The sequence below is a fragment of the Magnolia sinica genome, chromosome 8 (genome assembly GCF_029962835.1).
Source record: "Magnolia sinica isolate HGM2019 chromosome 8, MsV1, whole genome shotgun sequence".
Taxonomy (NCBI): Eukaryota; Viridiplantae; Streptophyta; class Magnoliopsida; order Magnoliales; family Magnoliaceae; genus Magnolia; species Magnolia sinica.
Window position 1 is genome coordinate 55,341,567 of NC_080580.1, and position 17,145 is coordinate 55,358,711.

At 39.0% G+C, this 17,145-nt stretch overlaps 1 protein-coding gene across 6 annotated transcripts in view; it reads left to right on the forward strand.

The window, feature by feature from the left end:
- Nucleotides 1-8,237: 8,237 nt before the first annotated feature.
- The window catches only part of LOC131253332 (protein SCO1 homolog 1, mitochondrial), a 46,270-nt gene continuing 37,362 nt past the window's right edge, over nucleotides 8,238-17,145 (forward strand). Inside the window, exons 1-2 of one of the 6 annotated variants that reach the window (XM_058254297.1) lie at nucleotides 8,238-8,387; nucleotides 9,911-10,083. In XM_058254297.1, the coding sequence (XP_058110280.1) occupies nucleotides 9,916-10,083 (168 nt within the window). In that variant the 5' untranslated portion in view covers nucleotides 8,238-8,387; nucleotides 9,911-9,915. Of the gene's footprint in view, nucleotides 8,523-8,549; nucleotides 8,682-8,741; nucleotides 9,008-9,910; nucleotides 10,084-17,145 lie in introns of those variants that run through there. The other 5 variants (XM_058254298.1, XR_009175091.1, XM_058254300.1 and 2 more) reach the window with 5 other exon arrangements.

Sequence of the window (17,145 nt, forward strand, 5' to 3'; positions counted from 1 at the left end):
GGTAAACTAGCTGACCTATTTCGCGATTTAGGTACCTGCCATTCCCTTTTTAGGAACGTAGGATTCGAACCATGTTCAAAATGAGTATTCCGACGAAAGGTGCAGACTATAAACGTTTAGGTTATGGTTTTCAAGGCTTTCAATGTCAGCAATGATTTATGTTTGACTTAATTGCTGCCATATGATCTTAGTTACGATGTTTTCGATAAATCATACATTTGTGAACTATGTTGAATATGAGATGCATTCCATGTGTTTGTTGAAATGTTTGAATGAATATGAAATTGTGATTTGTGCTTGTCATGACTACAAATTCAGGATTCATGCTTGTCGTATGTATCACGATCTTTTTGTGTAATGAATTGCTATAGTTTATGTCGTAACTAATCTAGTCTATGTATTTAGTAATGTGTAGTCTAAGTGTTTGATAAAATGTCTGAATGAGAAATTGTTGATGGATTGTATCTAATAAGGGTATTGAGATAGGATTCTCTCTTACCTTATCCATATGTATAGTTCCTTCACGAAATCTTAATTTCGTTTACACGATTTATAGATGAAATATAATGTTTGGTAACATGTTCAATATATTTGATGAAATGCTCAAATGAGATATTGATTTAAATGTTTGTCAAATGCTAATATGATTTTCACATGTATTTACATGCTGCATCTGAGTAAGATTCGGACTGCAGCGTAGTCCAGGCAGTTGGTAACAATTCCCGTTTGAGTGGCTGAACTAGTCTCGCCATATTTGATACGTTCGGTGAATCCGGGTCGTACGACAATTATCGATAGTGGTTAGGCCACGGAGAGTGCTTACACGTTCCATGTCGATTAATTCGGCATGCACTCGTACCAATCGAACTTGTCTAATAAACCGATTGGCCTATTGTGTGTTTACCATGTATAGATATCATTGCTTGAATCTAAGGTACCACTTATCAATGTAAAAGCCCATTTCAACCATGGTGCCATGATCCGCTAAGACTCATGAGCTGGGCATGGTGGTATGGGACACCGTGGTCGAGCTGTTGGCCTATGCTGGGGTGAGGAGCCTCCCCATAGTGACCAGTAAGCAACCCAAACTAGTGAGCCAAATATGGTGGCATGGGACACTGTATTCGAGTTATCGGCCTACGCTGAGGTGACAAGTCTCCTCATGGTGACCTCGAGTATAAACTGTTTTTGAATTTGCCTATCCACTGCTTTTCATTAAGGGTGATACCCTACAACTTGCCTATCGTATGTGGTTAATTAGGATTGACGACCCCAAATGGATCTCTATTTGGGTTAATGATGTAAAGGGAGGTACCTTAGCTTCCTAAATCTGGTGTATGAATAAGCCTAATTAAGTACTTGACTAACACAACCATGCACCGCATTGCATGTGCTTTGGTGAGGAAGTTGTATCTTTAGGAAGTTTTGTAAGTGCTATGGTTTCATGCTCCTTTGATTATCAAATTTTGTAGTGTCAAAACCTTAATCTGTGTCTTGTGTAGCACATTGGTATATACGTTCAAGGCAATGCATCACATATACAAGGACAATGCTTCAAGTCAAGAACAAAGATCTACTTCAAGAACTGCAAGATCAAGTACATTGTTCTCTTCTGAAAGCTTCAAAGTTTTAAAGTTGCATCGAAAGACGAGATCTTGTTCAAGACTCATGGTGAAGTACAACTCAAGAACTACAAATTCAAGCTTCCAAAAATCTCAAGTTCAAGCTTCATTAAGTGTCGCAATATCAAGCTTCATGAACTTCAAAGATCATCCATCATCTGAAGAAAAGAAGGTTCATTGTTCATACTTCATGTTTAAGGTATGAAAGATTTTAGATTGACCTTAGCGTAGGTCATTTTGGATACATAAGTCAATTGCTTATTTTATAAGCGTTTTGGTTTATTCTTAGACTAGTCGTGGACTCTGTTCGACTAGTCCTAGCACTAGCTCGACCAGTCCAAGAAATTCCATGACCAGTCCTAAGTTGTTGCAAATTTTCAGAACTTTTTGTTAAGCCACGACTAGTCTTGGGGTTTGCTCGACAGATGTGTGAACAGTGCATGACTCGTTCACAACCAGTCCAGCAGCTACGACTAAACTCCAGCAACTATTCCTGGCTCCTCACGACCAGTCGTGGATAGGTCACGACTGGTCGTGAAGGTCCTATGACCAGTCGTGGAACGGTTTTATCCGATCGCGCTCAAAATTTCAAAAATTAGTTCGTCCTACGATCAGTCGTAGTGTCCACAGGACCAGTCGTAGATGTAATTTCTGCAACTATAAATAGAGCACGATTTTCAGAGTTTGATATCCAATTCAAGTAAAATAAAGGCATCACTCTGAGAGATAAGTTTGTGATCTTCTTAAGCTAGACTGTGCATATTTAATATTCTCTTTTTATTAGCTTTGTATATTTGATTTTGTTTCTGCATTCCAATCTGATTTGAAAGAGGAATTGTGATATTTTACTTCTTGGAATCAAAATCAAATAGAGCTAGCCCAACTTGATTTAATTTAAAATCAATTAGAAGCTAGAACCATTTCATAAGTGAGTATTGGACATTGAACTTCTATTCAAACTTCTACTCCGTCTTGGTTCTTCCGGGCTGCAATAAAAGGAGAAATCCAGGTATTTTACATTATTGTAATTTCCATTGTGTTGGTTTCTTTTAAGATTAAGCTAGAAAAATCTCATTTTTTTTTTTGTTATCTGAGGAGTGCCAGAAAACTCCGATAGTGGGGTTTTTGAATTGTGTAAGCCCACTTGAAAGACACAATTGTGAGGGTTTTAGGTGAACTTGAGAAAAAACTATTTTCATAGTGAATGCTAATATCCACTGTGAGAGGATATTAGGAGTGGAGTAGCTGTGTGGCTGTTGTTGAACAGTTAGTGTACACGCAGGTGAACCACTATAATTCTTTGTGTTTGGATGTGTGGTTTAATTTCTATATCTTTTATCATTTAATCTTGTGGAATATATTTGTGGATATGAATGTTGTAATCCTTTACATTTCAAGCATTGTGGGGAATGTTGTAATAACTTAAATTTCATTTCCTTGCTATTTATTTATTTATTTATTCCTTTGTATCAAGTTTGAGTTTTTGATACAAAGACCTTTTTAGGAATCAGGTTGTCCTACCATAAACCTTGGTTTTTGGTGTAAGGTTGTTATTAGAACAACATTTGTACCAATCTCTCAATACTCATACATTTGAGGTTGTTTTACATTTCAGTATTGTGAATTGATTATAGTGCTATCTTTCCTTTAATTTTTTAATTTCTGTTGTTATCATTTTAATTTGGCATAGTCCTATTCACCCCCCCCCCCCCTCCCCCCCCCCTCTAGGACGTATAGCTTGGCCTTTTCAAGTTTGTCATGTGCGAATTGGTTGTTGGAGTCGCTTTTGAGGGAGCTTTGTGCAAGGGCATGCATCATTATTGCATACTATCCCTGCATTAATAAGAGTAACTAGGAAGTGATTATTGTATTGCTTTATCATCACTACTTGATTGAATTGATAACATGTTAACCTTTGCCTTATAGTACCACTGAGTTGATCACTCACTCCCACCCTGGGACGGTGTTTTAAAACACCAACCAGACTCTGTTATAGATGTAGGTGATGACGGAGTCTATGTAGTTGAAATGGACTTCATGGATGAGGAGGAGGAATTCTCCTATATTTAGCTATCAGGCGGATTTACGTAGACCTTGTATTGATTCGATGGGATTACAGAGATACATGGATTACTTGGACATGTAAATTTTGATATTTTGTAAATTTTGAAACAATATATGCTTATATTCAGCCCGGTATCATACTCATACTTTGGACGTTGCGACACCCTTACATACTTATATATGTGTTTCAGTCTTCCGCTTGTTAAATCTTATTTATCTCTGGAGTATGATATGGTATTTTAGTATAATCCCACTCATGTTTAATGCATTGATATGAACAACATTTAAACATCATTATCCATATTGCATAAGTGATGTGTTGGATCTCGGGAGTTAAGCTTTGCTCAACCCTCGAAATCCGGAGCGTTATAGCTCCACATTGGGCCTTGGAAGATTTCAACAGCAATGATTCATTTCACTCACTGCAGCCCACTAGAGACTTGAATTTGTCTCATCTTTCGGCCCATGGCCTAAAATGATACAGAGAAGTCGGTGGACGGGGCAGATTCAATATAAACATCAGAATGGGTCTCACCTATGGAACCCAACATTAGCTGAGAATGGGGTACTACAGAGGCTATCAGTACTGGATTCGGCGACTAGAAATTTTGTGAGTCCGATTCCCGAGTTTGGGGTGTGACAGGTGCCACTTTGAGTAGCCCTTCTCCAACATCCAAATTGAAACAAAAAAGAAAAGAAAAAAAGAAAAAAAGAAGATGCTAAATTCCCCACACTAGTCATGGAGTTCCACATTCAAGTTTAAAAAAATCCCCAAATCCTATAATCTACACTCGAAGCTGAACAATCCATAAATCCTAAAATCCATATCCGAAGCTAAAAAATCACCAAATCCACATTTGAAGATTAAAAAAATCCCCGAGTGGTTGTAAATAAGATTAAGAGAGAGAGAATCAATCAAACAAACTTAACGTGGAGGATTTGTGTTTCTCTTAAACAATAGAGGGCTCCTATGGTTTGCTTGAGAGATACTTTGGATTTGAGCTTCTATTCGTGCGTTAGGGCTAGCAAGCTGTGAGACATGGTAGAGATAAGACTAGTTCTTGTTGAATTTGTGAGAGATAGGGAATTCAAATAGTATTTCTCCTTTTAAGCAAATACTCGAGAAAAACGGACTCTAACGCCGTTTGTAAGACTCTCTTTACACGAACTCACTTACTTCGATAGACATGATGAGACTGTTTCTGATGCACAAATGTTATCTCACTAGCAGGTAACACCAGTCTAGGAGCTATGGCTGGGGTCACTAGCCAATTCACATCTCATGGCGGGTCCTTGATAGTGGAGCCACTATAATGTGTGTACCTTACAACCATTCCCTTTGTTCTTTTGAAATCTTATTTCAAGGCATGATCCAAAAAATGAAGCATATTCAAAATTAGGCTAGCCACACAATAGAAATTGCGACAATTGAATTCCCACCATTAAAATCTTCATGCATCGCATGAAATTTTATTTGCCATCCCACCCTTTGATAAGGTCACAAAGACCTAGACGGAGGAACCACACAAATATCATATTGATCCAAAACTTTTGTCACTCACAAGAAGTTTTTAATGGTCAATCACCACTGTTTCCTATCGTGTGTTCCGCTTGAGATTTGAATCTGTTTCATTTTTGGGTTCATGCCCTACAATGACCTATCAAAACGGATGGACAACCTCGATGTAAGACACATAAACCATGGTGATGGCAAGGAATCATCCATCGACCTCGGTGAATTCGGAGAAGCCACGTCTGTGAATCTGCCTCCCTTACAAGTTGCAAGCACATGCGTGAGCCCCATATAACGTGGCGGAGACCATGGGCTACCATTCGGAGTGGTCCCTCGACCATGAACATGCTCTCTCCCTAAAACCCTTCCATTTCTTTGTCGTCTTAAGGGCATGTTTGGATGCTTGTAAGTTCTTTAAGTTGTAAATGACTTATAGGTAAGTCACTTATAAGTAATCCTATTTGGATGTAAGTTGTAAGTCACTTACAGGTAAGTTGGTCTTTGTATTTGGGTAACCTGTAATTTACTTACAAGTAAGAAGTTATATATTCACATCGAACTAAGTTTATCATTGGGAATCATTCAAAAATGTTATGATTACATTTTAAAAAAAAAAAAAGAAAAAAAAAGAGGCACCAAATATACAATTTTGTTAGGCTCATGTAGATAAATATTTAAGTCAATTCTTAAGCTAAACCAATAATCAAGTTGGCCATAAAAGTGGGTCCATGGATTCAAAATACCTATAATATAAGAATTGGTATGAAACTATGGAAAATTTTTAATTGGGCTTATCGAGAAATCTTTTTGTTGTAGCTAGATGATTGGGTTCTTTATTGGATTTACAACAAGAAAAACAACTATTAAAAAGAAGTGCAACATATCAAAGAAACATCCCATGAAGAGACTATGGATTCTTTCAAGGCTATTGAAGACATTGTATCGGTCAGAACTCCAAAAGCAGATGTTAATAACAAACTCATTTATAGAGCTAGATTGCATATGATTCAAATTATTAGAAGCAACTTGGCTTTCTCACTCAATGTTAGAGTTGTACACGAGTTGAACCGAGTCGACCTTGGCACAAATGGACTCGGCTCGGCCACTAGCTAACCTAGCTCGAACTCGGCTCGGTCCTTGTGCCTGACTGGCTTGCTCAGCTCGGTTTAGTCAGTAGTTTGGGCTAATTCGAGCCAAGTTCGAGCCTCTACGATATTTTCTCAAACACATGAACTGCACCTTCAATTTCTCACGGAATGTAAAACAACAACATCATTCACAGGTATTTCATCAAACACTTAGTAGGCAATATAAAAATCAAAATATAAGGGTATTTGTTTCATATCCACACCTTCCTTGACACCAGTCGACACTCCATTGAGTCATTTCATCAAACACTTGCTGAGCAATAGATATATCAAAATAATCGAGTCATCGAACTGGTTCGATTCGAGTCAGGGTTCGATATGAGTCGAGTCGAGCTCAGGCAAGCTCAACTCGGCTCGAACTCAGTTTCGAACTGAGTCAAATCGAGCGAGCTAATCGAGCTAACTCGGCTTGTGTACAGCTCTACTCGATGCCAAACTTGAAAGCCTCAGGGCCCGTTTGGGAACGTGGTTTTGGAATCCCTTGGATTTGAAAACCCCTTGGATTTGAAATCTTCCTATTATGTTTGGCACCCTGGATTGGGAATCAACTTTAATCCAAAAGTAGCTATGCACGGTATATTTACAGGGGCTTGAATTTAATTACTAACTCAACTTTAATATTTTCTAATTAGTGAACGTATGTAATGTTTAACACAGTGGTTGAAAATAAGTCCGTTGAAATATATGATTTGCCCAAAAATGATGAAATTCAAAGTATTAGATGGGCCACAAACACAAAATCATGTTCGAGTGACTAACCAATGATTTTAACCATTGATTTACATGGATAATGTTTGGACGGTGTTGATCACCATATTAAACTAATTATAGTGATGTAATTGATTATCTAATTGTTTTGGGACATCATTAGTTGGCCACATGCCCAATAGAATAATAGTCCAATGACATACATGTTACACATGCAACTCTTATAAGGATTTTAGATGCAATCCAAGCCCTCACCATGGATTTCAAACCCCTCTTTGAGGGGATTTGGAACCCCCTCTGACTTTATGGTGCCAAAAAACAAGGGGATTTGAAATCCCCTCAAATCTCCCCAAATCCATGGTGCCAAACAACCCCTTAATACAACATGATCATTGTATAACTTCCGAGACCGCACACAAGGTAGTTTAATAAAATAAAAAAGATCCACCTTAATAGGCAATAGTTAAATAAAAAATTTAAAATATAAGAGCAATGGTCCACCATGATGAACTGAATCGTGGGACTCACCTTGATGTATGTTTCATCAGTTTATTATGAGGCGTGACAAAAAAAAATAAATCCAAATCTCATATGGGCAACACCACAAGAAACAACGGTAATTGAATGCCCATTAATAGAATTTATTGTGGGTCAAGGACAGGTTGGATCAAGCCTATATTTATGTTTCCCTACGTTCGTGTATGTGTGAACATGTGTGAACTTATCAGCCGGTTGGATGGCAAATAAACGCAATCATACACATAACCCCAACTAAATTATATATATATAAAAAATCCAATAAATAACGATAAGCCTTGTGCAGTCTCTAATATTGGACATTCAATCACCACAGTTACCTATGTGGTGTGACGCACTTGAGAATTGGATTTGCCTCATTGTTTGGCCGGAGCCCTAAGCCGAGGTCTCTAAACGAAGAGGAAAAACAAATTTGATATTGATCTAAAACTTCTGTAACCCCAAAAACGGTTTCAATAGTAGAAGTTCAATCCTCCACTTCTTTTTTGAACTGTGGTCCAGTTGATAGTTAGATCTGTCTTATTTTTCGTCACAAGCCCTAGGACGAGCTCGCAAAATAGATGGGCGGTTTGGATATAACACATACCTCATGATCAGACCCACGTAACACTTGCTGACGCCAATCCAGCAGCTGTATAGCTGGTGTGAGGTACACCAGCCAATCCGCTTCCCACCGAATCGGCCCGATTCAAAAGCAAGAAAGAAAAAGAAAAGAAGAAAAGCCTGTAACCCTAGCAACCGGAGAGAGGCGCGCGTCAATTGCAGAGAGAGATTGAGAGAGCCGATTGCAGAGACGTAAGTTGCTAGTGCGTTTCCCCCCTTTCTCTCTTTTCAAAATCCGAACGTTGGTCCTTTGAGTCACAGGGTAGTGACTTCTCACCTCAGCCCCCTGCAGTTTCCTGGAAGATTTGCCTTTTAAGTGACTTACAGGTGAATTTCCTCTCCCAAACACCACCTGTAAGTGACTTCCCTGTAAGTCACTTACATTTTACCCAACTTACAGGCGTCCAAAGAAACATCATTTACATTTCCATCGTCTCCGATTTGAGCGAAGCCCATTGCCCTCAGATTTATCATTACTGATGACAGGTCTCTCTCTCTCTCTCTCTCTCTCTCTCTCTCTCTCTCTCTCTCTCTCGATCAAAATCGGACGGCTGAGGATGGAGGAACCTTTATCTCCTCCTGTTTCGTTTGTACTTGCCATAGATTTCCCGCATTCCGATGAAGATCTTGGTTGAAATGCGAATTTCGAGAAAATTTCACGTCATTTTTTTTTCCTCAATGAATTTTCTTCTCGATATCCTCTGTATGCATTTCTGCATTGAGCAATGATCACCTACTACCGGTTGTAAGCTAGCTCAAGGTCCCAACGTGTCAGTGTTTGAAACGTCCATGGAATCTGAGTCGTGCAAGAGGTGAGCCCCACATAGCACCTGCCAACAGTCTGATTAAACTGATATGCGCTGCACGCCTGATGCTTGGACTGGCCCACCTTTTGCTGCTGGTGATATTCATCATGGGGCTTAACTTTTATATGGCTCGGATGTTGTAATCATTCCTCTGTTGCTTCGCCACTCATGAAAAAAAAGAAGAAGAAAAATTAAAAGAAAAGAAAGAGAAGACTCGGGTGTTCAAAAGCTCTCTCTCTCTCTCTCTCTCTCTCTCTTCCACTTAAATATTCAGCACACTTGATCCAGGCCAGTCATCAGGGTGTCCCTACATGGACGGGCTGTTCCTAAACAAACATATGGTTATGATAATCCTGACCTTCTGGTCGGAGGATTCTTTTGAGAATTTCAGAGGGTGGTTGTATAAGGTGATCAACAGTCCATATTCAACTGGAACCTTCTGTTCAGTGGATTCTTTTGAAGATTTCAAATGGAGGTTGAATAAGGTCTGATCAACAGCCCACATTCTTATTGCAAAAGTCCTTGGATCAGGTTGGTAGGAACAACCAATCATTTTGATCTTTTGGATGCTGTGCTGTGGGCCCATGACTGGGTCCACCAGATGAGTTATGTGGATACTGTACGTGTATGCTATGAGTATGGGAAGCTAAATCTCAAACAATAGAACAAATTCTTCCTCAACAAAAGAAAATGAGCAATAAATATTTCTTAGAAGGCTGCTGTTTAAAAATCACTCTTATGGATGGACCTTTTTTATTTCCTACTCTAATGACCCCACAAAATAGTACGGAGTTGTACTGTGTATTACCAGAAGTAGGAAAAGGGTGTGTCTATAAAAAAGATGGGTATAATCAGTTCCCTATTTTTAATCAATGAACTTAACTGAATTGGGGATTTTGTTTTGAGCAGTAGCCATGGCATCCGGCATATTGAGGAATGCCTGTCGTCGCCACTTCTATCGCAGCCTTTGCTCTTATACCCAGCACTTGTGGAGACCAACAAAGCAATCACCGTCAATTGACTGGATGACGCATGCAGTTTCTGGCATTCCCCAATCTGGGTTCAGGCCTGTTTGTTCATTGGTTGGTAATCTGCTTTTCATTTGTTGATTGAGCATTTCATCAGTTATTACTTGACTGATTAGATAGTTGGATGGTTAAGAATTTGGTGTCTGATTTTATTTTATAGTTGCTAGTTTCGTTCCTATACCGTTAAGGATTTTGCAGTCCATAGATAGTGATAACTGTTTAAGAGTTTAGCGTGCTGACTTTGCTATCACAATTGCTGTATTCACGTGTATCTGGGAGTCTGCTCAGCTGGGATTTGTTCCTCTTTTTAGTGAAATGAATCGGCCTTATCTTGTGGTGGGTTGGAAGTCTGTACTTCATTAAGCGGGCTTCAGTTTCCCTGCCCTTTCTACTCAGAGCTGTTTTGAGCCCACTCGTGATTTGTGTGAAGTTTATCACCCATAGTTCCTGTATGCTTTTAATGAGTTTAAACTTCAATGGTCTAGTGATTTCTTTTAATGAATTTATACGATCTAGTGATCTAGTGCCGAGCATACCTTTAATGAATTTATACTTGTATTTTCTAGTGATTTAGTGCCAGCATCATTTTGTGAGATCAGGATTAAAACCTTAGAAATACGATGCCTAGGCGTACCATACATATGAGGCAATATGATGTGGACTTTTCGGTTGAAAAATTAAGAAAGGATACAAATTAGAATAAATTAATAAGATAAAATGGAAAACAAATAAATGATAAATATTTGTTTATAACATAAATTTGACACAAAGCTGTTGGACATGCGTGGGGACAACCACTAGTGGGGTCCACCCACATGTGGAAAGCAAAAAAGGCTGCCTACCCTCCACCGTCACTGCCTCTACCTCTCTTCGTCTCATATCTTCCATGTAGAGATAGAGAGAGGCTTGCTGGTGTGAGTGATGTGCATGTGATGGGAGAGAGAGAGAGAGGTAGTGCTTGTGTGTGCAACGGAGGAGAGAGGAAGAGGAGAAGAGTGAAAGGTGGGGCCCACTTGTGTTGATCGGAATAGCATTCACTGGCAACCATTGTTGTCATCGAACTGGGTAAGTGAACATGCTCATCTTCCCATTTATGTCCTTGACTTTAGCGAGCTGCCGAATTTCGTGTTTTGGCTCCTTAATTTGGTCATCGTGTTATCGCATCGCTTGATTCGTAATAACGCAAAATACAACGTTCTATGCTGTTCGCATGCTCTCGACAATGTTATCAGAGTATTGATTGATGTTATTTTGACGAAAGGAAGCAGGGAAAATGGATTTTGATGTGATTGTTTATTGCCTTGCATAGGTCGCAATGCATGGGAATTACGTAGTGGATGATGATGTAGGCCCACGACCCACTGTAGGGCTCAACTTGTGCTTATTTTGTACCATTTATTTATAGATTTAGGTTCAAATATCAAGAACTACAATTTACTATTTATGGAAGAAATGAGGGGATGCGATTGAAGATATGTTTGTGCTAGGGAGGGGGGATGTGATTGATAATATGGGGTTGATTTGAAGATGTGATTGAAGATTTTGAGGATTATTTCCTAGATTTGCTTTTACCATTATTAGGCTTGTTGCCATCGTAGGGAGATTTTTAAATTGATTTAAATCAATTAGATTGATTAGGGGGGTTTCATTAAAGATCCATTTCACATCTATAAAAGGGGTGGTGGTGTATGAGGTAGTCGTGCCAATATTTTCTTAGTGTTAGTGTTTCCTATGTATTGTAAGAAAAGAAGTTTAATATCAATAAAGTTCGCTTTCTCTCTACTCAAATATTTTTGTGGGTGTACTCTTGTCCATTTATTTGCGATCTGGTTGTCGAGATCTCATTGGCTCGATAACTGGGTTGCACTAGTATAATCATTACAAGCGTTTGCCATTGCGTGACACTAGCCCACGATGATGTAACACTTGTATGTTGTGGAGCATATAAATTTACTGTGCATGACTTAAAAAGGTGCTCGAGTTGCACTATCACACTACTGTGTCGTCACACGCATGTATACTGTTGCGCATATATCATATTGTTGTGAACTTACCTGCTATGCGGCATGACTCTTTTACGCAAGGGCCATTATTATTAAAGTTGGTTAATGAACCACTAGTTAATATATGTAAGTGTGTAGACTCCGAGAGTATAATCTGTAAGAACCATGTCTGCATAAGCAAGCAATTGAACATTGCATTTAATTTATTGATACCCTAATTTATTGTGGGTATCACCTGACTATTGCTACATAGGGATTCATTTGTTGTCTTTTCAACTTTGATCACTTCTGCCACGTGTAATCAGATAAGTGAAACTTTTGGTTTGGACTGACAATGGTCGTATTTGCCCTTGTGTCAATAGTTCCTAATTAATGAAAACTCTTTAATATTTTTCTCGATTAGCTACTAATACAGGACTGTCTCTCACCTGTTGTGGTGATAAATAATGGCATTCAAATCAGTCGTTGTCAATCTTTTAAAAGGAGAGAAATTTGATGGGAACAACTTCGATAATTGCCGTAAAGGAGAGAAATTTGATGAGACCAACTTCGATGATTGGTGTAAAGGAGAGAAATTTGATGAGAACAACTTTGATGATTGGCATAAAGGAGAGAAATTTGATGAGAACAACTTCGATGATTGGCCTGGATCGGTTAAGATTCTTTTAGATGAAGAGGACGTGTTATACATATTAGAGACTGCTAGAAGTGAACCTAGGCTAAAGGATGATGGTGTTGCAATGAAGAAACTAAAGATTGCACATTAGATATACAAGAAACGGAAGAAACATAACAAAACTGGTAGAAACATCCTTCTTAGGTCCATGCACAAAGAAGCAATCCCCACATACAATATTTATGTGATTACCAAGGAAACGTGGGATGCCGTGATTAAATCTTGTGCTAAAATATAGGATGCTAAAACTAGAGTGATGTAGATGACATTTGATGTACATAGAAGGCCAATTGAGTGCTCCATTAAGGACCATATTAGGAAGATGGAATAGAATATCATTAATTTGCAAAATGTAGGTTGAGTTTGGACAGAGAATCATAAAATTATAGCGATGTTTCGATCTCTCTTGGATTCTTGGGCTGACATTAGGGACATCCTAAATCACAATGACACAATCTGACTTTTAAGGATTTCCCCCCTCGCTTGGAACATAAAGTTGAGTTAAAAGGTTGTACAATTTAGAAATAGTGTTATTTTGGCTCTAAAAGTCAAAAGAGAGATGGTCGGTCAAGGACAAGGTATGCCAAATCGGTTATGTAATGGCTGTTACGTAACGACAATAGCATGACCTGTTACATGATACAGGGGCATAATGGGCCACCTTGAAAAAAGGACCGTTAGGATCCATAGTAACGGTGAAACGGGTCCACAAAAAACCCATTTCTAGAAAAAAAACCATAAAAACTTCTAAAAAAATAAGAAAAGAGAGAAAAAAACCAACCTTTCTTCTTCTCCTTCTCCTTTGCACGTCTCCCCCCCTGACTCTTCTTCTTTTTGAACAGTTAGACTTCTCTCTCTCTCTCTCTCTCTCTCTCTCTCTCTCTCTCCCTATCCCTCCCTTCCTCCCTCTCTTCTTTTGAAAAGCAATGGCCATACGTGGTCTCTTTATATCCAAGTTTTTAAAAGGAACTTCGGTCCAATTGGTTCGACTATAAGTCCCAGTTCGTCAATGGATAAATTCCAACCTTTAATGTGCGAGAGATCTAATCCATCCAATAGGTTGGCCCCATCATGAGGATCACTTTTGGTAAAACTTAGATAAATCCACTAATTGAGTGGACCACACTTGTATTTTGCTATTTATCAATGGATAAATTTTTTTCTCTATGGTGTGGCCCACCTGATGAGCAGGCATTGATGATTTTTGAACTAGGCGACCCTCATTTTGGGGCCAATCTATTGTAAAGGTTGGATTTCACATGCACTTAACCGGTTGAAAGTTATTTGATAGGTGCATTGTACCTTGTGTTACCATCGGTTTCACGTGGTACCTTCTCCTTTTTCCTTTATACGATACTCTGTAGGCTTATAACACTTGATACACTTGCACTCACAAAATTGTACATGTGGCATATATTAAATAAAATTCTATGAAATTATGGGACTCGCCGTTGCTAAATCACATTCTCAAAATCAAATTGTTTGAATGACCTAACCATTGATATTATTTATTTATTTATTATGGGGGTGTGCCAGGCCCATGCAAGAATGCAATGTAAGGGCAACACTCGAGGGCCTAGTGGCAATCTATTGTAGTGGGCCACCCTTCCTCACAAGAAATTAATTTAATATCATGTGAGCTTATGGCCCACATATCTAACCGTTGTTTTGTGGACATTTTTCTTTGAAATAGGACCATTCGATATTTTTCATTCTTCAATGTCAAATAAATGTCCATTGGTCTAGTAGTCAAATGATGAAATAAGCATAATTTTTGGCCAATTATGTTAGTGGGATGAGTGTCAATAGATTGCATGAATTTGTTACCAATTTGGGGCATTGAGTGGTCCCCCAAATTGGCTCCAAATTTGCAACACTATTCATTTGGATTTAATTTCAAATTTCTTAAAATTTACAAGTGGAATTGATGTCAAATTGTTAGGGATATGCATGCCCAGCTTGTTACTAACGAACGATCCTTGTGATTGTGGCAGTGGCTTGGTGAAGATATTAGCTAATGGATCCGTCAGGATGGTATTTGATTGTGTAGACCTATCGATGCCAATTGTTTTTTTCTTGGGTGGTGAAGGGACCACCAAGGTCCATGCGCCAATATGACTAAAGGCGGACATTTCTTCTTCAATGGGCTTTGCCACCCAGGATGAGCAAGTGCATCATGGTGTGAAGTGGGAACGACATCATGTGACATGGATAAAGCATATGCATAGCAAGGTGATGATAAGAAACTGTGTGTGAAATTGGATGTAAGGTACAAGAGTGGTGCGAAGGGCGATGTGAAGATCAATGTCGTGGTGTGGTCGAGACGAGGATGGGATCTCAATGGAGGAGGTCGTTGGTGGCACATTTGAGCTATTTGATCATTTCTCTTCATCAAAAGATGTCGGAGCAGGGGAAGAGGATAGAAGAGGCAAACTATCCAATGGTTTTGGAGATGGTTGGAAGGCATCATGAGCTATCTCCCCCTCATGAGAGGGGGTGGATCTTTAGAGAAAGTGACATCAACACTTGTATGAAGTCATTTGGAGATTGAATCATAGCACTGGGTAGCCCTTTTGTGTGTAAGAGTAACCAAGGAAAACACATTTGGTGGCGTGGGGTTTGAGTTTGTCTGATGTGGGATCATGTCGTTGGACAAAGGCGGTGCAACCAAACACACAGACATGCAAGGGAAAGGGAGAAACATCAGGGAACAACATTGAGAAGGGGTTTTGACCATGAAGAATACTGGAGGGTTGTTGATTAATTAAATGGCAAGTAGTGAGGACAACATAACTCCAAAATCTTTTGGGAACCTGCTTGTGTGTAGGAAGGGACCTGTCTACCTCAAGAAGATGACAGTTTTTTTTTTTTTTTAAAAAATTCTCTGTGACTCCATTATGTTTAGGCATATAGACATGGTCTTTGATGGGTAATCCCTGCTAATGCAAGGTACTTGCAGAAGGAGGTTGATGAATGTTCTAAGGTACTATCATATCGTAAACACTTAATTTCACCATTGAATTGGTTCTTCAGTTCAACATGAAATAATTTAAGCATGGAAAACACTTCATATTGATCATATAGTATAAACACCCATGTCATACACGAAAATTTATTAAAAGAAGTAACAAAATAGCTAAAGTTATGCATGTTCAGGACATGAAGGGGACCGCAAACATTAGAATGAACTAAAGAGAAAGGTGCATGACTACAATTTATAGATTGATTTATATAAGAAGTGCGACAATGTTTGGCCAATTGACAAGTCTCACAAGCTAAATTTTTTAAAATGTGATAAAGCAAGAACCAATATTCTAAGTTACTCCAATGAAGGATGGTTGAATCGAGCATGCTATTGCAGAGGGGTGATGTCTCACACATTAAGAGATGCTTTATGTTTGTCTGAGTCGAGGTGGTAGAGTCCATCCGGCTCTCGCTTGCCACCAATCGTCTCCTTTGTGTTAAGAGCCTGAAAGACAGCGAGAAAGGTTATGGAGCAATTTAAGTGTTTCGTTAACTTATTGATGGATAGGAGACTAAAGGAGAACTTAGGGACATATAAGATCAAAGAATGAAATTTGGGCTAGGTGAGATGACTCCTTTTCTTTCTATAAGAGTTAGAGAGCCATTGGCAAGAGAGACATGTGGACAAGAAGAGTAGTATTCAATGAGAAAAATTAGGATGAATAACCTGTCATGTGATTTATGACCCTAGAGTCGGTCATCCATGGTGGCGAACCAGAGGATGCAACTAATGTGTTAATTGAGTTAACAAGCGGGGTTTAACAAGAGAGGTTTAACAAGAGAGGTGGATGAGGAAGGAAGAGATTCTGTGGAGTTGTTTTGATTCAGCAACCTCTCAAGATCAACTTGGGAAATTGTAATCGAGTCTCCTGTGATTGAAGGATTTCCACTAGTAGAGTTATTGCCAGTATAAATAGTAGGATTGGGATGTGGGGTTGAATTTCTTCTAGTCTTTCAAAGCAGGTCCCAACATCTATCAACGGTGTGATTGGCTTTTTGCAATAAACACAAAAACGTTGTTGCCTACTAGGTTGGCTATGTCCTCTTCCCCCTGAATGTCCACCATGTAAGTTGTCTTGGCCTTTACGAGGATCCCCCCTAGTGGTGATGATGGAAGCATTTTCATTGATTCCATGAGGTGTAGATGCTGTAGAAGGTGGCGATGCTCGTACACGGGCGAAGACATCTAACAAAGTGGAAACACATTCACTCTCGAGGAGTTGAGCTTAACCGGATCTAGATAGGGTCGAACAATAACTAGAAAGAGGGCCACACTAATTTCTTCCCGCTATCTTTGTTGTTGAGCAATATCTATTGTGAATGGAAGATGCATTTTCCATTCATCAATGAGCCCCTTAAAGTAGGCACAATGCTCGTGAAGGTTCTTCCCTTGTTGCATGGTTTGGATATCTT